The 21,089-nt window shown below is 46.4% G+C and overlaps 1 protein-coding gene across 2 annotated transcripts in view; it reads left to right on the top strand.

Annotated features, from left to right (window-relative positions):
• Positions 1-896: 896 nt before the first annotated feature.
• The window catches only part of GPD1L (glycerol-3-phosphate dehydrogenase 1 like), a 121,555-nt gene continuing 101,362 nt past the window's right edge, over positions 897-21,089 (top strand). For both annotated transcript variants that reach the window (XM_072726617.1, XM_072726616.1), the window contains exons 1-2: positions 897-1,078; positions 14,442-14,619. In XM_072726617.1, the coding sequence (XP_072582718.1) occupies positions 1,032-1,078; positions 14,442-14,619 (225 nt within the window). In that variant the 5' untranslated portion in view covers positions 897-1,031. The remainder of the gene's footprint in view (positions 1,079-14,441; positions 14,620-21,089) is intronic.

Below are 21,089 nucleotides of genomic sequence, written 5' to 3'. Positions count from 1 at the left end.
GTGCCTCTCATGAATAAATAAATAAAAAAAAAAATTTTTTTTTTAAAAATTCTGATGCTAGTGGTTCATCCCAGGAGATTCTGATGATCCAGGGCATGGGGATTTTTTAAAGCTCCAGGCTCTCATATGCAGCAGAGTTTGAGAGCCAGCGTTGTAAACCACTTCGTCCTCCTCCCACAGTGTCTAGCACGGTGCCTGGTGGAAAGTGACAGTCAGAATGAATAATGTTCTATTCGTCAGGAAGCAGAAGCACAGTCTCTAATCTCTGAACCACAAACTCTCCTGGGCCTAAGACAACGAGGTGGCACGTCCTGCCAAGCAAATGGGGGTAGGGGGAGGGGTAGTGTGATGCCGCGGGCGGGAGCCCCGGCCTCTCTCTTAACTAACTCGAGAGTGTCCATCCTGAAGTCAGGTACTGTCCAGCTTTGTCCAGAAGGCCTCAGGAAACACAAATTCACTAAGAAGTTCAAGGGCTGCCAGACTGTTTCCTGGCCCAAGCCAAGTGGCCTCGAGTCAACCTGGGATCCTCTCTGGGCTCCAAAGTGCAGTGTGGCAGCTCCTCCCGCGTGGGGAGAAGGGCGCGAGTGGGGGTGGGCACCACGATGAGCCGGGGCAGGCCGCGGTGCGGGCCCGGGGGCCGCGGGGGAGCCGCGGAGCAAGCACCCAAGGTGCGCACGTGGCGCGGCGGCAGCAGCTGTCCAGGGGCGCGCGGCGGCGGGGGCGCGGGCGCGGGGCCGCGGAGCCGCGGACTACAAGTCCCGGCATGCCTCGGGCGGGGGCGGGCCGACGCGGAGCCCCGCCCGGAGGCCCGCCGGGCTCGGGCGTGCGCAGTGGTTCTCGGGAGTGGCGGGGCGGGTCCTCCCAGGCTGTCAGCTGTGGCCCGGGGCGCCCGGGCGGCGGTGGTCGCGGCCATTGGCGGAGCGGCGGGAGGGGCGGGGCCTGCGCGAGCCGCTGTGGGCAAAGCGGTGCGCGCGGAGGCAGGCGGGCAGCGGCCGGCTGGGGCGGCGGGGGCTGCTCGTTCCGTCCTGGCCATGGCAGCGGCGCCCCTGAAAGTGTGCATCGTGGGCTCGGGGAACTGGTGAGCGGCGGCGGGCCGGCGGCGTGGGCTCCGCCCCGGGGGCCCCTCTGCCGGGCGGGCGAGGGCCGCGCGTCCCCGCCGCAGCGTGGGCACCGGGCACCGCGCGCGGGGCGGCGGGCGGCGGGGCGGGGTGGGGTGGGCACGGAGCCCCGGGGAGGCCGCGCCGAGGCCCCGGCCCCGCAGGCCCCGGCCCGGCCCGGCCCCGCGGAGGGCAGCGGGCGGCGGGGTCCTGCGTCCGCGGGCACCTGTCTGCGCCCCGGTCGCCGCGGCGGGCGCACGGGGCCACCTGCTCGCCACGCCCGCGGCGTCTGCGCAGCCCTCGGAGGGCGTCCTCGGGCGCCGCGGCGGGTCCCGGCTCGGGGAGTCGCCGCAGCCCGCAGCCCGCAGCCCGCCGCCTGGAGCGTTTCGCTGTGGTTCCGGATTGAGGAGCCGAAGCAGAGGCGCTCAGGGGCGCTCGGCACCGGGTCGGGACGGGACCGCGCTGCCGCTTCTGCTGCGTCCGGGACCTTCGTGGGCTTCGGAGGGAAGCAGACCCAAGTTCCGGGAGGCCGGGCTCCCGGAGGGGCCGGAGGCCGTGGGAGTTCCCCGGAGGGTCGTTTGCGAAGCTTGCGCCTCCGCTGGGCTTTATTTGACTTTTGACATTTATCCGAGCGCTCTGGGACAGGTGCTCTTGGGAGCGCTCCGTAAACGTCAGATCTTTTCGTTCCCTGTATCAGACTTTGCTGCGCTGGTGTGTCGGGTGGATGTAGAGGAACCTGGGGCCAGGTGAATGGGACGAAGCAGAATTTAATATCGCTTCTGATATTTTTCAATTATTCTTCCATGGTTGTGCACTTCTCCCACACACACATCCCAGGGACTGGTGGAGAATACTTAGAGCTGTGTCCTTCCAGTGCTTGGGGTCGTCTGTGGCCTGGTGCTCATCCCGGCTCAGACTTCTAGGAGTGGTCCTGATTACTTGTCTTACTCGGTCTTACTCTTTGACTTGGCCCAGGAAGTTCTTGGAGGAAATCTTATCAGGGTTTCTGCTTTTCCATCCCATCAAGGCCTGTGGCCTCTCCCTGTGCCACACCCCTACCTCCATCAGGCAAGGCAATGATTTATTTAATTATCTGTTTCCACTCCTCCCTTTCTAGCGCTTGAGAACCACATCTACCCAAGTGCCTGGTATTTGCTAAACGAAAATTAAATGAATGTTTGAAAACTAATTTTTTAAAAGGTAAGTATATTTGGTTAGAGAATATAGTCACATTCAAAACCCAGAAGGTACCAAAAATCCCACAAAAAAACCTAATGAAATATCTTATGCGCACACGGGTCCCCCAGGATGTCTCCTGGAGGAAACCCAGTATCCTCAGTTTCTTCTGGCCTTTCTGGAGGAATTCCATCTGATGCAAGCAAATGCTTAAATATATACCTTTCCCACTCTGCCCTGCTAATACTAGGATCTTATGCACTTTCCCGTAAACCTCTTCTTTGAACCAACAACAGAATGTCCTCCACAACATTTAGTGGAGTGGGTGCCTCTCTGCAGCAAAGCTTCATTTTGACTTCCAGGGTGCCTTTGCCAGTTGATCCCAAGGTCACTTGAGTGTGATTATAAGCGGCCCTGTTGGCCAGAGGACTGGAAAAGTACTTCTTTAGCACGTGTTCTTTTAACATTAGTTTCCTCTTCTGTAAGAGGACACAGACCACAGATGACAGAGCCTTTTCCCAATTTGCAAGGTACAGAAGTAGCACGGCTTTGCCATGCTGGATTTGAGCCTGGAGCAGGAGTAACGAAGTAAACCTCCCGCTCCCTCCCCTGGGATTTGGCTGCCTTCCCACGCCTTCACTCTGATGTACTTGACTGTTTTCTTGGCCCACTCCAGCCCAAGGAAATGGAGTAGAACTTGGCTAGTGACCTTAGAGCGCAGCAATTGAGAAATGTGCCATCCTGATGGGTTGGGCTGGCTGCCCAGCTCCATTAATTATGGGATCAGACAAGAACATTGTTGCTCGCCTGCCACTGCCCTGGGTGCAAAGCCACTTGAGTCCTAGAGAGAGGATCACAACCTCCCCAGAGAGATTCAGAAATTGGGGAACTGAAATGACAACAGCATGGATAGTTTCCTGGGGCCCTGGGAGGGTGTTCAGCTCTGGTCAGCAGGCTTTGAGTGTTTGCCCCGTGTAGATTCTGTGGCCTTTCCAGTGATACAGGCACAATGGTGCACAATCCCTGCCTATAAGGAATTTACCTTCTGGGCTGAGATACATGAGAAGATAAAATCAGAAGAAATGTAAAGTGGAATGTAATATTTGTCACAAGGTTAGTTAGATGTTATATTTTAAATAGTGTTTCTTACAGTGTGGTCCAAAGACCACCTGCATCAGAATGACCCCCGAAGCTATACTTGCTGACTCATATTCCCTGAAGATGGGACAGATTTTTCCTTACAGGACTTTGGCCTTTTGCTATTTTTAAAATATTACCTAGAGATGGACCTGCCCTTCCAGATTTGGTTCTTGCTTCAAGAATGTGAAGTTGCTTAAGCCATGTTTAAACATGGAACTCTGAAGTAGCTGAACATGCCTGTGTAAATAAGGTGCTGTCACATCTAAACCCATAGCTAAAAGGTGGCTGTCATGCTCACATTTGAATGTCTCCCCCATGTAAATGACCATTCATTGCAATACAGATTATGAATCTAGCTGACTTGGCCGGGAGCTTTAGCCAGGAATGACACGGGAGTAAAGTCAAGGGGTTGTATAACATGCCCTTGTCCTGTCCTTTGGCACCTCCTTTCCTACAGACAGGTCAGAGAGAGGAGGCCAGAGGGGGCCCTCGTACATCCAGCTGAGCCCTGCAATGCTGCCCACTCCCTGGGATGCAGGAGGCACTTCCTGATTTGCATGGCTTTTCATGGCCCTTGTAACTCAAAACAACAACAACAAACCCATAAAGCTTCATAAGTTCCACCAAAGATGAAACAAAGTTATTTTACCAGAACTTTGGAGAAAATTACCCAGACACAGGGCAAGATCCAGTTCTAGCAATGAAACCTTCAGGGCTGTATTTACAGCCAAACTTCTGTGGTAGAGAACATATGTCCAAGCCCCAAAACTCCTTTGGAGGTAGAGTAATGCAGGAGGGGCTAGGAATTCCCACTCCTTGCGTTTCGATCCTGATTCCCTGTTTGGCAGCTGTAAGGCCTTGAGCAAACTGCTTCTTCAAGAATCATTTGGTTATGATATTGGTACCTGCTGTCTAGGATTTTGGTTAGGATTAAATGACATGAGCCGGGGAAAGTACAAAGTGACCAGTACTCAATAGACATCAGCTACTGTTATTGTGTTTATTTGATCAACCTTGACCAGCACCATCATTAAGTCACCAAATGGATCCAATTGGAATCTGTCCAAGAAGCAGAGGCAGAGAGGGGAGAGAAGGTAAAAGACAAAGGGTGTAACTGATATGCGGAGTTGTTTGCCTTTTGCCCTAGTTTTCACAGTCACCCCACAGCTGGACTGAAGGGCAGGGAGAGCTTTGGCCTACTTTGCACTGATGACCAGAGCTGGATGTGGGTAACTATCTTTTTTTGATCTGGTGGAACCATCTAAATGCTGTGTTGTGGCCCTTAGCCCAGCTCTGTCACCCTTTTGTCTGTGCTCCTCAATTTCTGTGGTTGATTCTTGCTACATGCCCACATGGAGCACTCAGAAGCGGTCTCAGAGGCTATAGATTAGCTCCTCTGAGGTCAGAAATACTCCCTTCCCTGTCCATAGGTGCCACTGACATACATCTGCTTTGGGAGTCAGAAAGTCAATCAGGGGATCCCTGGGTGGCTCAGCGGTTTAGGGTCTGCCTTTGGCCCAGGGTGTGATCCTGGGGACCCGGAATCGAGTCCCATGTTGGGCTCCCTGCATGGAGCTGGCTTCTCCCTCTGCCTGTGTCTCTGCCCGCCCCCCCCCCCCCCCCGCTTTGTTTGTCTCTCATGAATAAATAAATAAAATCTTTAAACAAAACAAAACAAAACAAAACAACCCAGAAGGACAATTTAATGATAGGATGGGTGGGAGCTGAGCTGGGAGAATATCCAGAATTCCTTTGTGAACCAGAATGAGAAGTTTGTGCAACTAAAAACCAGAAAAAGCCCTGATATTTAATCACCTATTTCTATCACCTCTGTCCCCTGTTCAGTACAAAAGGTCCCTAACTCATGATGTTCAACTTACGCTTTTTTGACATTATGATGGCGGAAAAGCGACATGTGTTTAGTAGAAACTGTATTCTGAATTGTGCATCTGGATCTTCTCCTGGGTTGGCACCATGCAGTGGATCCTCCGTGGTGATGCCGGGTGGCAGCTGCAGCGCTGGGTCAGCCACAAATCACGAGGGTGAACTAGTGGGACAAGGACAGCCATTCTGTTTGTCACTTTCAGTGCAGCATTCAGTCAACAACCTAAGCTAGTCAACACTTCATTGTGTAATAGGCTTTGTGTTCAATGGTTTTGCTCAACTGTAGGCTCATTTAAGTGTTCTGAGCATGTTGCAGGTCAGTGAGGCTAAGCCGTGGTGTTCAGGAGGTGAGGGAGACTAAATGAGTTTTAGGATATTTGAAGCTTACAGTGGGTCTATTGGGACAGAACCCCATTGGTAGCTGAGAAAGATCTGTATACAAATCATGGCTGCTTTTGTAGTGGTGGGTCAGGAGCTCGCAGTTCTCTTCCCTGAGCCTTTCATGTCTGTCATCTTCATTCTCTTCCATTTCCTCTCTCCTCGGGAGGTCATTTTCTGCATATCAGGTATGTGCATTACTTCATTTAAGCCTCCAAACAAGCCTATGTAGTTCTGTTGTTCTCCCTATTCTAGATGACAAAGTAAAGATGGAGAGAAAACATTTCCAGGTTAGAAGTTAATAAGGTGGAGTTGAAGCCCAGATCCTTCTACATCTAATGGCCATGTTTCTATAAATTCTTGTCATTTTCAGTGGGAAGCATACTTTTACCTGAGGACAAATATCATCATCAGAGAAATATTGAATATCTTAATATCTTACTCTCCCAACAAAAGCCTAGTCTAACAATATTCCACTTAGGAAAAACTAAAATGAGGGGTGCCTGGCTGGCTCAGTCAGTGGAGCATGTGACTCTTGATCTTGGGGTTGAGTTTGAGCCCCATGCTGGGTGTAGAGATTACTTAAAAATTAAGTAACAGATTTTTCACTCAAATATGCGGTTTTTCTAACAATTAATCTGCTAGATTAATTTTAGGAAGTGTTACCTGCATTTCCACCCCTTAATCTCTGAGCACTGCCTGGGTGAGCCCACTCTCTTCTAAGATATCCCATTGGATAGAGAAGTCTCCTGTCCTTTCAGTCTTTACAGCAAGCCAGATAGTGTCTCCAGGTCTCTCAGTGGTTGCTGGTGGTAAGTTGTTTTGGGGGTTCTCACCAGCCAGGTCTCCCTCCTCTCTCTTCTCTTCATCCCTCACCTCCATGCTTGGTGACATTACAAATTGAGTTCAGCATGCCAGAAGTTATCTGGGTTCTCTTCAAGTTATACTAGTGGCACTTTGCTGTCATTCTCCTCTGGGGCTCAGTCCCTTCCACATTTGGGAGCTGGGAACTGAATCAGTTTTCTGTTGCTGCCTAACCATATTCCCCAAAACTTAATGGCTTCAAACGGTAATCAGTGATTCTGGGGATCAGCAATCTGAACTAAGCTGGGAGGGTCTTCTGCTGGTCTGGCCTGGCCTCACTCATAAGGCTGAGGTCCTGTGATGAGTTAGCTGGGACTCTTGGTCCTGGGTAACATTCTTTGTGAATCTGGCAGTGGGCAGGTTTTTGCCAGGCTGATAGTGACTGGACTACGTGTCTCTCATTTGTCAGCATGCTAGTTTGGACTTCTCCATTTGGTGGCTGGATTCCAACAGCAAGAGAGAGCTCATATAAGTACCTCCTATGAGTGGAATCATACAGTATTTGTCTTGCTGTAGCTGGCTTACTTCACTTAGCATAATGTCCCCAGGGTTCATCTGTGTATAGCATGTGTCAGAAATCCTTCCCTTTTAAGGCTGAATAATTTTTCATTGTGTTTGTAGAGTACATTTTGTTTATTCATTCATCCATCAATGGACACTTAGGTTTCTTTTACCTTTTAGCTTTTGCAACTACAGTGGTTCTCCTTGCCCACTGGGAATATATTCCAAAACCCTCGGTAGATGCCTGGAATCGCGTATAGTGCAGAACCTTATAAAGACTGTGGGTTTTTAAAAATACATATGTACCTATGATAAAGTTTATTTATAACTTAGGCACAGTAAGAGATTAACAATAATAACTAATAATAAAATAGAACAGTTATAACAATATACTATATTTGAAGTTATGTGAATGTGGTTCATCACTCCCAAAATACCTAATTGTACTGTACTCCCCGTTCTTGTGATGATGTGAGATGATCAGCTGGTGACATCATGGGGTGAAGTGAGGTGAATGGTGCAGGGATTGAGACCTGGCATTTGAGGGGTGTGGTAAGTGAAACCACGGAAGACAGAAAGGACAGGTGAGGGGGACCTCTGTCATGCTGCTGTGACTATGGGTGTCCGAACATCTGAGTCCTGGCTTTCCATTCTGTTGGGTCCATACTCTGAAGTGGAATCGTTAGATCATATGGGTAATTCTATTTTCAGTTTTTTTGAGAAACCACTGTATAGCTTTCCATGACAGCTGCACCACTTTACATGCCTGCCGATAGTGCCCAAGGGTTCCAATTTCTGCACACCCTCACTAACACTCATCATTTCCCCCTTTCGTTTGTTTGTTTGTTTGTTTTTCCCCTGTAGTAACCATCCTAATGGGTGTAAGGTGGTATGTCTTTCATTAATTGTTAATCGCATGTCATGTGGCATGAACAGTTTTGCATCTTGTTTTTTTGTTCGGTGTAACATTCTGTCATAAGCTTTGTCTTGTGCCCTTTGAATTTTGATCGATAGAAAGGCCTTATTCATCTTCTACCCCTCCTTTTCTTTGTGAAGTTGGGCACATTGATCTTTTTTTCCCTCTGTGGTTTCTTCCTTTGATTTTAAGCTTAGAAAGCTTCCCGATCCGGAGATCAAATAAACATTCACCGAGTGGCATCTGTATTTAAAATACTGCATTTTTCACATTTGCATCTAATACTCTGGCATTTGATTGTACTTTAAAAGCCCTTTAATGCAAAGAATTACACAAAATGTTAACAGTGGTTCTCCCTGGGTGGTGAGATTATTCATAATTGCCTTTTCATCGTCCATGTGTTGCTTTTATGAGTAAAAAAAGTAGATGGTATTTAAAACAAAATTGACCACCCTTTTCCCTTGGCTCCACAGTCAGGATCAGCTCTGGAAGAGACTGGGGCATGGAATGAGGAAAATCTGGCCAAATCCTTGCTAATTCCCCTCACTTAGTTTTCTCTGTAAACAGTAGGAAGTATTTATAGGGTCCTTTCTGTCCCAGAAAGATTCTGCAGTCTCTGGGGGAGCATGGGCCACCGGAATTCTGTCGGGATCACACCTGGCTTGGTAGGTGACCCTTCCTTGGCTGATGCAGCACATCCCCAGCCTGATGAAAATATCATACCCTTTTAGAGAGGAAGGGGCAAGAAGGCAGGAGGGTGAATGCCAAGGGGGAAGGGGTGGAGGTATGCCAGGCTGAAGGTTAGGACCCCCAGGAGGGTGTTGTCCATACAGCTGGGACCCAGGGAGGGACAGCAGAATGTTAAAGACATGGTGTGCAGTGTGACTCTCTGGTCCTCTACTAACCACCTGTGTGGTCTCTGGGGTTCAGGTTCTTCATGTACAAAATGAGGATAAGAGAGGCACCGGGGGTGGCTCAGACGATTGAATGTCTGAGTTGATTTCATCTCAGTTCTTGAGCTCAGGGAGATTGAGCCCCACGTCAGGCTCCATGCTGGGCGTGGAACCTGCTGAAGATTCTCTCCCAGCTCCCTCTGCCCCTCCCACCCCCCCTTAAAAATGAGGATAATAGATGGATATTGTATATAATATATGTAAATGATGATGATGATGATAAAACCTGCCTCAAAGGATTGCTGAGGCATGAAACAGATAAAATGGGTAAGATATTTAAAGGAGTGCTGTGGTGGTACTCATACTGCAGTATATAAATGTATCAAATCAACAAGTTGTACATCTTAAACTTACACAATGTTATATGTCTATGATATTTCAAGAAAAACAGCAACAAAAACCAGTGCCAGACACCTGGTAGGTCTACCCCTCTCAGGCCTGGTCCCTGCCCCTGTCCTCTTCGCCTTCTCTCTTCCTCTGCAGTCCCATCCTCTCCCTCCTTCCCTCCCTTTCCTTCCCTTCACCTCACCCCTCCTCCCTCCCCTCTACCTTCTCCCTCCTCCTCCCTCGCCCTTGGCCTCCCCTCCCTAGAAGTGTTGGCTTCTGATAAAAGCAAATAATCTCCAGGCCCTACCTGTTCCTGCACCTTTGCTCCAGGGCTGGAAGGTACTCCACTCCCTCCCCCAGGTGACACCCTTTCAATCTTCAGAGTTCGGCCATAGTTGCACTTCCTCTGGGCTCTCCTGGACCTGACATGACTGAGTGTCACCATGTCCTCGGCTCATGGCACAGTTATAAGCTTGCTGGAGCAACCTCACTTTCCAGGCCCCACGAGGGTGTGGACTTGTGTACTCTGTTCCCTGTACCACCCAGTGCTCAGCAGTATCTATGTGTGATGGGTGTTCAGCATGCATTTTCCACAAATGATTCTACTCTGTGTGAGGGCAAACACAAAATTGCGGGAAGTGTGTGCTTTGGAAACAGATCTGGGTCAGAACTGCTGGGTGCTAATGGGAGCATGACTTGGGTGACACTTGTGAGAGTCAGCTTCTTCATCAGTGAAGTTAAAGGGGATAATGTGTACCTCTCTTGGGGCTGCAGTAAAGATGAAAGGAGATCTTAAATCAGGCCCCAGTATATAGCTGGCACTGGAACATGACCTCTCCATGTCCCTTCTGAACTTCATTTGCATAGCATTATAGAAGTTGCAAATCCGTCTATATGATTTCATGGGAAATGTGATTTTATATATCTGTGTAAAGATTCAGGACTGGCCATGAGCAGACCCGAGTCCCTTGCCCAGTTCTGCCACTACCTGGTTGTGTGGCACAAGTTCAGAGTGACTCTGATCCTTGGTGTCTTAATTGGCAAGGCCAAAAGTTTGGGCAGGTTTAAACCTCCATCTTGTAGGCTCCGCCATTATGACTTTTGGCTCTGCTTCATATTTGGGTTATTATTTGCTTGTTAAACTTTGTTTAAAAGTTGATTTTATAAGAAAACTTTCTATCACTACCATAAACATCGTATGTTGGAGATAACAACCAGTAGGATGAAAACAAAACAGTGTTACAGAATTCTTGCCAAATACTGCTACCTGCCAAGGCTCAGTGTCCAAGGTACTTAGAGACTTCATGAAGAAGGGAAATTAGCACATGCTGGAGAGTTGGTAACAACACAGTAGCACTCAAATGAGACATTCTGCACTCTCTCAGAAGGCCATGGGAGTTGAAAGGGAATAAGGGAGTCAATGTCCTTTGGTGCCGTGTGTGTGGGTAGCACTCAGCCATTGGGGATATCCTTGGTACCCATTTCTCACTCTGGAATAAACTGGATTCAATCATAGACCTGGAAAGGACCTTAAAGATCACTGTCCCATCTGTCATTTATTAGATAGATGAACTGGGCCAAGTGTGGAAATGGCTGCTCATGCCCTTGATCCTGACAGTGAAAGGTCCATGCCTGGCTCTGCTCGTGCAATGGTACAAGATCCCTGAGATGTGGAGAGCTCCACCAGTGTGTCTGGCAACCCAGCCCCAATCACAACCAAGCCACACAGAACTGCCTGCATGGACTGTAGCCAACACTTATTTTAATCTCAATTCTAATAGCTGTGAGTGTTTTGAGACTGGCTCTCTGCAGTCCAGTCACTTTTTTTTTTTTTTTTTTTTGGAAACAGGGCATGCCACTTACAAGCCTCTAGTCCCTTCAAAACATTTAAGTTCCTCAAAAACACTTGGTTTGCTCTCTCTGATCCTGTTTCTTCACATTGGTCAGAAGTAGTAACACATGTAATGAGCACAGCTAGAGTGCTCATTTCAAAGCCACAAAGAAGTTTGGGGTGTGGATTATATACATCTTTTAAAAACAAAACAAAACAGCTTTTCTCAAAGTATAATTGATATACAGAAACCACTGGACATATTCAATGTACACAGTTTAAGGGGTTTGGAGATATGAATATACCCAGGAAAAAAACACCACAAATCAAAGTAATAAACATCTTTGATAAGAATTTAAAAGGTTAATAATAAATAAAAATAACAATTAAATAAACATTTATTTCCTAAAATAAAAAGTTCCTGCCTGCCCCAGTCTCACATTTTTGGTGTTAAGAACACTCAGTGTCCTGTCAGCTGTGGGCTTCTCATATATGGCCTTTATTAAATGTTGAGGTCAATTACACTTTTAGAGGTTTAATAAACAACACAGAAAAAAGGTGGGCAGGAAAGAAAATGTTTGGTTCAACATGGAGATTGCACTAGATTGTAAAAGAGATTAAAACAATAAAATACAGTGTTTTAAGTCCTGAGCCCAAAAAAACTCAGATTACTATGTAAAGTTATTTATAAAGAACAAGACAAGGCCTTGTAGGCACTAGAATCTTTTTGTTCTTGTCCTTGCTAGATTTGTCCTTGAGTTAAATTCCATGCTTCTCGGGGTGCCTGGGCAGCTAGCTCAGCTGGTTATCATCTCAGCGTTTGGCTCAGATCATGATCTCTGGGTCCTAGAATCAAGTGCCCTGTCCCTCAGGCTCCTGGCTCAGTGGAGGGTCTGCTTTCCCTCTCTCTCTGCCACCGCCCCCCCTCCCATGCTCTCTCTCTCTCAAGTAAATATATAAAATCTTAAAAAAAAGGGGATCCCTGGGTGGCTCCGTGGTTTGGTGCCTGTCTTTGGCCCAGGGCACGATCCTGAGTCCTGGGATCGAGTCCCCCGTCGGGCTCCCGGCATGGAGCCTGCTTCTCCCTCCTCCTGTGTCTCTGCCTCTCTCTCTTTCTCTCTCTGTGTTTATCATTAATAAATAAATAAATAAATCTTTTTAAAAAAAATTTTTTTTAAAAATTCCATCCTTCTTTCCTCAATCCTGATCACTGTCCCTTTCCTGAGATAAATGGATAAACTAAGCTAGTGGTTCTCAACTTTGGCTGTAAATTAGATTACCTGGGAGCTTTAAAAATCCTGAGTCCCATGCCATACCACAGACCAATGAAATCTGTACCTCTAGAGTAGGATTAGGCATCTATAGTTTCCTAAAGCTCTGCAGGGACTGAAGTGCAGCCAGTGTTGAGAACTGCTGTTCTGCGCCACGGTCCAGAACTTTGGTGGTATCCCACCTCACAAAAGAATAGCATAAGCTATTGTACTGTTGTGTGTATCAAAGCTCTGTGGCTTTACCTGTGAAACTTTTATTCTATGCCAGCAGGACAGTTTGTTAGCTAAATACCTATTGATCCAGTTCTCCTGTCACCTTGTAGAAGAGAGGCCAGGAGAGGCACCTGGGTGGCTCAGTGGGTTAAGAGTCTGCTAAGCGTTTGACTTCAGCTCAGGCTCAGGTCATGATCTCTGGGTCTTGGGATCAAGCCCCACATTGGGCTCCCTGGTCTGCAGGGAGTCTGCTTTTCCCTCTTCCTCTGCTCGTCCTCACCCACCACTGCTTGGGCCCTCTCTCTTAAATAAAATCTTAAAGGAAAAAAAAAAGAAGAAGAAGAGAGCCAAGATTGTCCCCAGGATCACTATCCCCTTCATTCTAAACTGGGAAATAACTGCTCATGGACTCCCAGGGAGGTAACAGCCAAGGCTCCCTGTGGTCCTTGGCTTTAGGAGAAGTGAGCAAAATAAAGAGGGTGGGGCTCTTAGGCACTAGGAATTCAAATCCAGTAAAACAAGCAGGAAAATAAGCCAGAACCACCAGATCCCTTCCTGGGATCTTACCAGAACATATTTGCTTCTCCTTTTACAAACTCCTGTTGGGGAAGCCAAGCATCTGCAACCAAAGGCAAACCCACAGCATCTGCTGAAATGAATTAGTTCAGAAAATTCAAATGAATATTGAAACTGTTAAACATTAAGTCCATTAGGCCTTGCTGTGCATCCTTTGGGATTCATTGGTGCTGAAAATGACATGACAAAAATCAAGGGGGAAACTCCCATTAAATTACATGTGAGGTCATCAGGGACCTTGTCCTGCCTCGTCCTCGGTTTCACCAATAACTTTGTTCAATCACCCATTCATTCATTTATCTTAGTTATCAAATACTTACCAAGTGCCCACTGTGCCAGTGATCCAGTAGGGAAAAGACAATGTGTTGTTTGCTTTTAAAACCTTATCACCTACTCAGAGGTGAATAAGGTAAGAGGAATTCCTTCCCACACCAGGAAAGTTGTATAAGAAACAAAGTATTTCTCCATTCAGAGTCACCCGGGCCCAATCAGCAGCCCGTGGCCCACTGTGCACTCTGCCCGGGCTGTCCAGGAACACCTCTGCTGTGGAGGCCACCAGCCCCAGACCCACGGCCCTTGTCCAGAGGCCTGGCCTTAACGAGCTGGAGTGCCTTCTCTTCCCCTGTAGCAAAACCTATGGGACACTAATTAGTTACCAGAATGTGTTTGGTGACTAGAGATACAGAAGAAAAAGGGAGCTTGCTGGGGGGCTAGCAGCCTGCTGGGTGCATGTCTGCTGGGGGCACCTAATACTCAGGCAGCTGAACCCCGTGCCCTCTCGCTCTGCTCCTTTTCTGGAATTCACTCAGGTTCTTGTCTTCCCATTATGACTGCAACTTGGGCCCCTTGCAGTTCACCTGAACACAGTTTACTCTGCGGTAGCTACATTTTAATCTCTGCGATGGATTTGAAATATAGCCTGGTTGCCTCGGAGGTTTAGAGTCCCTGCCAAGTGTTTTTATGTTTTATGTCCTCTTTTTAGGTGGGTTTCTCTTCTGCCTGTGATGCTCTCTTCCAAGATTGGTTGATGTTTATTAGTTTCAAGGGGGTGGTGTTTTGTTTTTGACCTTGTACCAAATTCCGGGGCTTTCCTGATCACAGGGTGGTGGGGTGGGGTTGGGGGTTGGGTCTTTCCAGGTACAAACAACTGAGCTTCAAGTGGCTTGTGGCTGATACGACACCCCAACTGAAGTTTCAAATCCCATTTCTTGAATCAGAATCAGAACGTGATTCTTCTGAACTACAATCGAATGTTTTTTCCATTTTGCCCAAGTGAGTTTAATTTTTTTTTCTTCTCCACTGTTTCTTTCATAGGGGTTCAGCTGTTGCAAAAATAATTGGTAATAATGTCAAGAAACTTACGAAGTTTGCCTCCACAGTTAAGATGTGGGTCTTTGAAGAAACGGTTAATGGGAGAAAACTGACAGACATCATAAATAATGACCATGAAAATGTAAAGTATCTCCCTGGACACAAGCTGCCAGAAAATGTGGTAAGACTGTGGGACGGAAAGTACTTTTGGTTCATTCTGAAAGTTGGGCTTGGCTGAGTTAGCTCTTGGGCTTGGGGACATGGGGAAGCTACTTACCTCATCCTTCATCCCTTTCTACTACCAACTTCTTTGCTTAGTCAGCTTTGGTTTTCCTGACTCTGAGGATAGGGTTTGCATCAGTTTGCTAGGCTGGCGTAACAAAGTGCAATAGAGCAGGTGGCTTAGACAACAGAGGTTTATTTTCTCCCAATTCCAGAGTCTTCCAGTCCAAGATGAGAGTGTTGGCAGGTTTGGTTTCTTCTGAGGCTCTCTCTCTGACTTGTAGATGGCCGTCTTCTTCCTGTATGTCTGTGTCCTAATCTCTTCTCCCCCACTTTTTTTTTTTGTTAAAGGTTTTATTTATTCATTTGAGAGAGAGAGTGCACACAAGCTGGGGGGGACAGCAGAGGGAGAGGGAGAAGCAGGCTCTCCGCTGAACAGGGAGCCCAAGGCAGGGCTCAATCCCAGGACCCAGAGATCATGACCTGAGCTAACGGCAGATGTTTAACTGACTGAGCCACGCAGGTCCCCAGTCTCTTCTTATATGGCCGCAAGTCATGTTGAATTAGGGCCTACCCTAATGTCCTTACTTTAACGTAATTACCTCTGAAGATCCTGGCTCCAAATACAATCATATTCCAAGGTACTAGGGTTAGGACTTCAACCTATGAATTAGGTGTGGGGGTCGGTGTGAGGAGAGGCACACAGTTCAACCCATGACAGGCTACTTTCTTGGCATTCAAAGTGCTGGTCCCGTCAAAGGTGGAACAAACAGCTTTGCCGTTGGCTGCTCGTTGGACTCCTAGTCTGATATTCCCTTTCTAAGTGCATGGACTTTGAACTCCACACAAGGACAGCTAATGCACTGGTCTGTAATTAAAATCAGGGTCAAGGCCTGAATTACAGAAGGAGATTGGAGAAAATAGAAAATTGTAAGACTGACAGTTTAAAATGTAAGCTTATTAGGTCTGAGAGGGAAAAATACAGATAATTGCCTGGCCTCATTCCAGTGACTTGCAATCGATAGGGGGAGGAAGAAACAAGCCAGAGGAACCAAAAGAGTGTACCATGCTGTTTGAGTGGAATTTGGGAGCTTCTGCTGTCAGATTCCCCCCTGGGTGGCTTTCTGTAAGTCTGTTTGAAGACCAGACCATTATGACTGCCTAATTCCCTGGTTAACTGGCAGACTCATCTTCTTTGTTAATGAAAACACTCATCCCTGCATGTATTCACTTATCAACCTTTATGAGTATGTACAGTGCATGCAAAGCACAGTGTTGGTTGCCAGAGACAGGAAGAGGAATAAGATGATGTTGCTTCCCTCAAGGAGTCCAGCAAGGAAGACAGATTCGTAAACTGATAAATGCCAGGAAGTCTGGATTTGCAAAGACCTTGCTCACTGGAGATTGCTGTTTGGCTTTTGGTTACAGTATTCAATAGTGTCAAGCACTGTTCTAAGTAGTCCACATATCTTATCTCTTGTAATGTTCTCAAGAACCCTCTTAGGTTGATATTATTAGTTTTTCTATTATGACGATAGTTCTGATTTTATGAGAAACCAAGGCTCAGAGAAGTTAATGAACTTGCCCAGGGTCTCATAGCTAGGGGCTAGGTTTTGAATGTGATTCTTGGTGGGCTCTTCCCATTGAATCCATTGTCTTCTGGACATTGATCACTGGGTCACCGCACAGGGTCAGGCAGCATTTCTATGCAGCTATTCTTGGTGTTGTGGGTGGGGAGAGAAAGGCTCCCTACGGTTCTGAGCTTAGAAGTTACCTTGTCCAAATATCCGATGGGAGGAACAAAGGGAGCAGCTACTTCCACTGCAATAGGAGGCTTCTAAGGTCATCTTTGACCCATGTTTGGAGTAGGAAATTCCCAGGTTTCACTTCTCATTCTTGTTGGAATCAATGGTTCCTTCCCTTCTGTAAATCACATACTTTGTTAATATGTTCCTTCCACTCTACTTTGTGCCAACCTATTCACCCCCACCTGCCCCAAGTGTGTGAACCTGACTTTCTGGTTTTCTTTCTTCCATAGTTCCTGGTGCAGTGCTCAGGGGATTTGGGGGGAGGGGAACCTGTCAAGTGGTTCTGTGAAGCCAAAGCTTGTGCTGGAAGCAGGGGCCAAGAGGGAAGAAGGAAGGGAAAGAATTAACATAGAGAGAAGGGACCCAGGGGTTCCTAGGTGGCTTAGTTGGTCAAGTGTCTGCCTTCACCTTGGGTCATGATCTCTGGGTCCTGGGATCAAACCCTGTGTGTGTGTGCGGGCGGGGGGGGGCGGTGCTCCCTGCTTAACAGGGAGTCTCTTTCTCCCTCTCCTTCTGCTTCTGCTCATGCTCTCTCTCTCTCTCAAATAAATAATCTCCAAACAAAGACACAAACCAGAATTGACATGGAAGAGTCAAAAGCCATTGCTACTCAGAGCCCAGTCCCCACACTGACTGATCCCACCACCTGCCCACAGAGTGAGGAGAGAAAGGAGGAACCATCCACTCCCAGGACTCTGTTGATGTCTGAAGCCTCATACGTGCATGGAAGTGAATGTGTCCATTCTCTGGGAGGGACATTTGCACGGTTTCCAGGTGTTGTAGGAGTGGAATCACAGGGTCACCGAGAACTCACAGCTGTAATGTCACTACACCACAGCACTGGTTCCCAAAGCAGTTATACAGTCTATCCTCTGCCAGCGTGTCTGAGGGTTCATGTTGTCCCACATCCTTGCCAGTGCTTGGCAGAAGATACCTAGGGGTCGGAAAGGTTTATTTCTTAAGCTGGTGGAAGGCATACAGGTGTTTTTTCCCTCTCTACTCTTTATAGTTTTGAACTGTTCGTAGAAAATATTGCACAATAAAGTCGAGCAATGGTGAAGTGCGGTGGTGGAGGACTCGCCTGGGAGTCAGGGCCTGGGCTTGCAATGCTTGCCGAGTGAGCTTGTGTTCAGTGCCTTACTTACGCTTAGGGACTTTGCAAAGAGTAAATGAGGTGGTCCATATATATTTAGCTTTCTATTAAGCATTTTGTTTTAAAAGCTGGGGTTTTGTTTTGGTTTTATTTTATTTTAGTTTGATGTTTATTTCAGAGTTTTCCAGCTATCTCATTTGATCATTTAAGAAGTCAATTAGTGTTAGATAAGACCCTTATATAGTTATGAGGCAGATGCTGCATTTCTGTCAACATAGGGTTGTTAACTTGTGACACGTGTCGGTTGGTGGGCTGACTTGAGACTGTGAGTCTTTCTTCCTTGAGGCCCCTACACTGTTTCCCACCGACCTTCTTGCCCATCCTTATGACGTGACTTCCCACCGCCACCCCCACCCCAACCTCTTGTAATAATGATGTCACCGTGTCATCACCTGTTGGCTAAAAGCTGGGGCAGTCTGGGTTTGCAGTTTTCTCTGAAACCTGGGTGGAAAGATACTTCCCATTTCCTGCCATTATAGGATAAAAATTGTTGATCCTGCTTTATAGCTGTCTATTCGGGGCCTCCTCCAGATAGAGAGCTTCTCTGCCTGCTTGCTGCAGGTTTAACCAGCCTCAGCGTAGCACTAGGATTTACGATCACAGCATCTTCTGTGAAATACTGTTGTCATTGCTTCTTATCTTGCCTTCTGAGCCTTACCAACTCCTTTTTATTTTATTTTTATTTTTATTTTTTTTAAAGACTTATTTATTTATGATAGACATATAGAGAGAGGCAGAGGGAGGGAGAAGCAGGCTCCATGCCGGGAGCCCGACGTGGGACTCGATTCCAGGGCTCCAGGATCACGCCCTGGGCCAAAGGCAGGCGCCAAACCGCTGAGCCACCCAGGGATCCCTTCTTTTTAAAACAACTTTACTGGGCAGCCTGGGTGGCTCAGCAGTTTAGCACTGCCTTCAGCCCAGAGCATGATCCTGGAGTCACAGTCAGAGGATGTCTGCCTCTCTCTCTCTTCGCTCTCTCTGTATCTCATAAATAAATAAATAAAATCTTTTTTAAAAATTTAAAAAAAATAAAAAACTAAAATAAAAAAAAAATAAAAAATAAAAAATAAAAAATAAAAAAAATAAAACTTTACTGAGGTATGATTCATAGATCATGTAATTCACCCATTCAAGTGTATAGTTCAGTGGTTTTCAGTATATTCAGAGTTGTGCACATATCACCACAATCAATTTTAGAATATTTTCATCACCCTAAAAAGAAACCCCACACCATGTAGGAGTTACTTCGTATATCCTTCTATCCCCTGCCCAGCAACTGCTAATCTTTCTATTGTCCACCTATTCTGGACATTTCATATAAATGGCACCATACAATATATGATCTTCTTTGACTGCTTTGATTTAGCATCATGCTTTCAAGGTTCCTGCATGTTGTAGCTTGTGTCAGCACTTTTTATGGCTGAAAGATTTTATTTTATGGATGTATCATATTGTATTTATCCACTTGTCAGTTGATGGACATTTGGGTTGTTTGCACTTTTTGGCTATTGTGAATAATACAGCTGTGAACACTAGTATGCGGTGTTTTGTGTGAACACGTTTTCAGTTCTTTTGAGTGGGTACCTAGGAGTGCAATTGCTGGATTGTATGGTAACTAACTCTTTGAGGAACTGCCAGGCTGTTTTCCAAATGATCGATCACACCATTGTACATTCCCACCAGCAGTGTATGGGGATTCCACTTTCTCCACATTCTTACTGATGTCTTTGTCATTATCTAACTTTCTGACCCTACCCATCCTAGTGGATATGAAGTGATATTTTATTGTGATTTTGACTTTCATTTGTCTAATGGCTAACGATGTTGAGCATCTTTTCATGTGCTCATTGGACATTTATGTATCTTCCTCGGAGAAATATGTATTCACCATCTTAGTCCATTTAAAAAAATTGGGTTTTCTTTTTATTATTGAGTGGTAAGAATTCTTTTTTTTTTTTTTCCTTAAGATTTTATTTTTAAGTAACTCTATTCCCAATGTAGGGCTTGAACAAGAGTTGCACGCTCTTCCCACTGAGCTAGTCAGGCACCCCTGGAATTCTTTTTTTTTTTTTTTTTAAGATTTTATTTATTTATTCATGAGAGACAGAGAGAGAGAGAGAGAAGCAGAGACACAGGCAGAGGGAGAAGCAGGCTCCACGCAGGGAGCCCGATGAGGGACTCGATCCCGGGACTCCAGGATCACGCCCTGGGCCAAAGGCAGGTGCTAAACCACTGAGCCACCCAGGGATCCCACCTCTGGAATTCTTTTTTTTTTTTTTTCCCCACCCCTGGAATTCTTAATACATATTAGATTACCAGTCCATTTTCAGATATATAATTCAGAAGTATTTTTTCTTTTCTTCAACTTTTCACTTTCTTGATGCTGTCCTTTGAAGCATAAAAACTTCTAAGTTTGAAATCGAATTTATATATTTTCCTTTCTTTTATTTTAAAGATTTTATTTATTTATTCATGAGAGACACAGGGAGAGAGAGGTAGAGATATAGGCAGAGAGAGAAGCAGGCTCCCTGCAGGGAGCCCAATGTGGGACTCCATCTGAGGACCCCGGGATCACGACCTGAGCCAAAGGCAGATGCTCAACCGCCGAGCCACCCAGGTACCCCTATATTTTCCTTTCTTACTACTCTTTGGATTTGGTTTCTTGCGGAGGCCTGCATTGGCTGATGTTTCCTTTACAGCTAGAATAGTGACTGGATTTTTTTTGTGGTCTGAAGGAGTGCTAGGGACAGTGGACGTGGTGAGGAAGAACAAAGCTGGGTGAAGACTTGTGTTTCAGGGCTTTAAGTGGTATCTTAGGCAATATAAGGTTAGACTGAGATAATTTTTTTTAAAAATGGCCACTTAACTTTTGAGTAATAGGGTTGTAGTAATAACTATTAATTTTGGCTGAAAGCTTCTGAAATTAGAATATCAGGTCAGTAGAAGTCTCAGTGTTAACTCTTTCCTCCCTGGGTTTAGCTTTCTGGTTTTTGTTAGAGGACTCATTGTCACCATTGCTTCTTGAATTTAAATGCTCCTCAGAATAGTTTGAAGAGTTTAATGGGGATTGCTGGGTCTACCTGAGGGTTTCTGATTCATTAGGTCTCAGATGACACCCACACATTTACATTTTTAACAAGTTACTGGTGATGATGTTGCTTCAGGAACCACACTTTGGGCACCACTAGTCTACACAATCAGTTTATTTTTTTATTTTTATTTTTTATTTTTTTATTTATTCATGAGAGACACACACACAGAGAGAGAGAGAGAGAGAGGCAGAGAGGCAGAGGGAGAAGCAGGCTCCATGCAGGGAGCCCAACGTGGGACTCTATCCCAGGACTCCAGGACCACGCTCTAGGCCGAAGGCAAGCGCTAAACTGCTGAGCCACCCAGGGATTCCCCCCACAATCAGTTTATATTTTGGTGTAGTATTGGGGAATCCAGGTGTTTCACAGCTGTGTTTCT

Source organism: Vulpes vulpes, chromosome 11, assembly GCF_048418805.1.
Source record: "Vulpes vulpes isolate BD-2025 chromosome 11, VulVul3, whole genome shotgun sequence".
Classification (NCBI taxonomy): domain Eukaryota; kingdom Metazoa; phylum Chordata; class Mammalia; order Carnivora; family Canidae; genus Vulpes; species Vulpes vulpes.
This window is presented reverse-complemented; position numbering and strand designations above follow the sequence as displayed.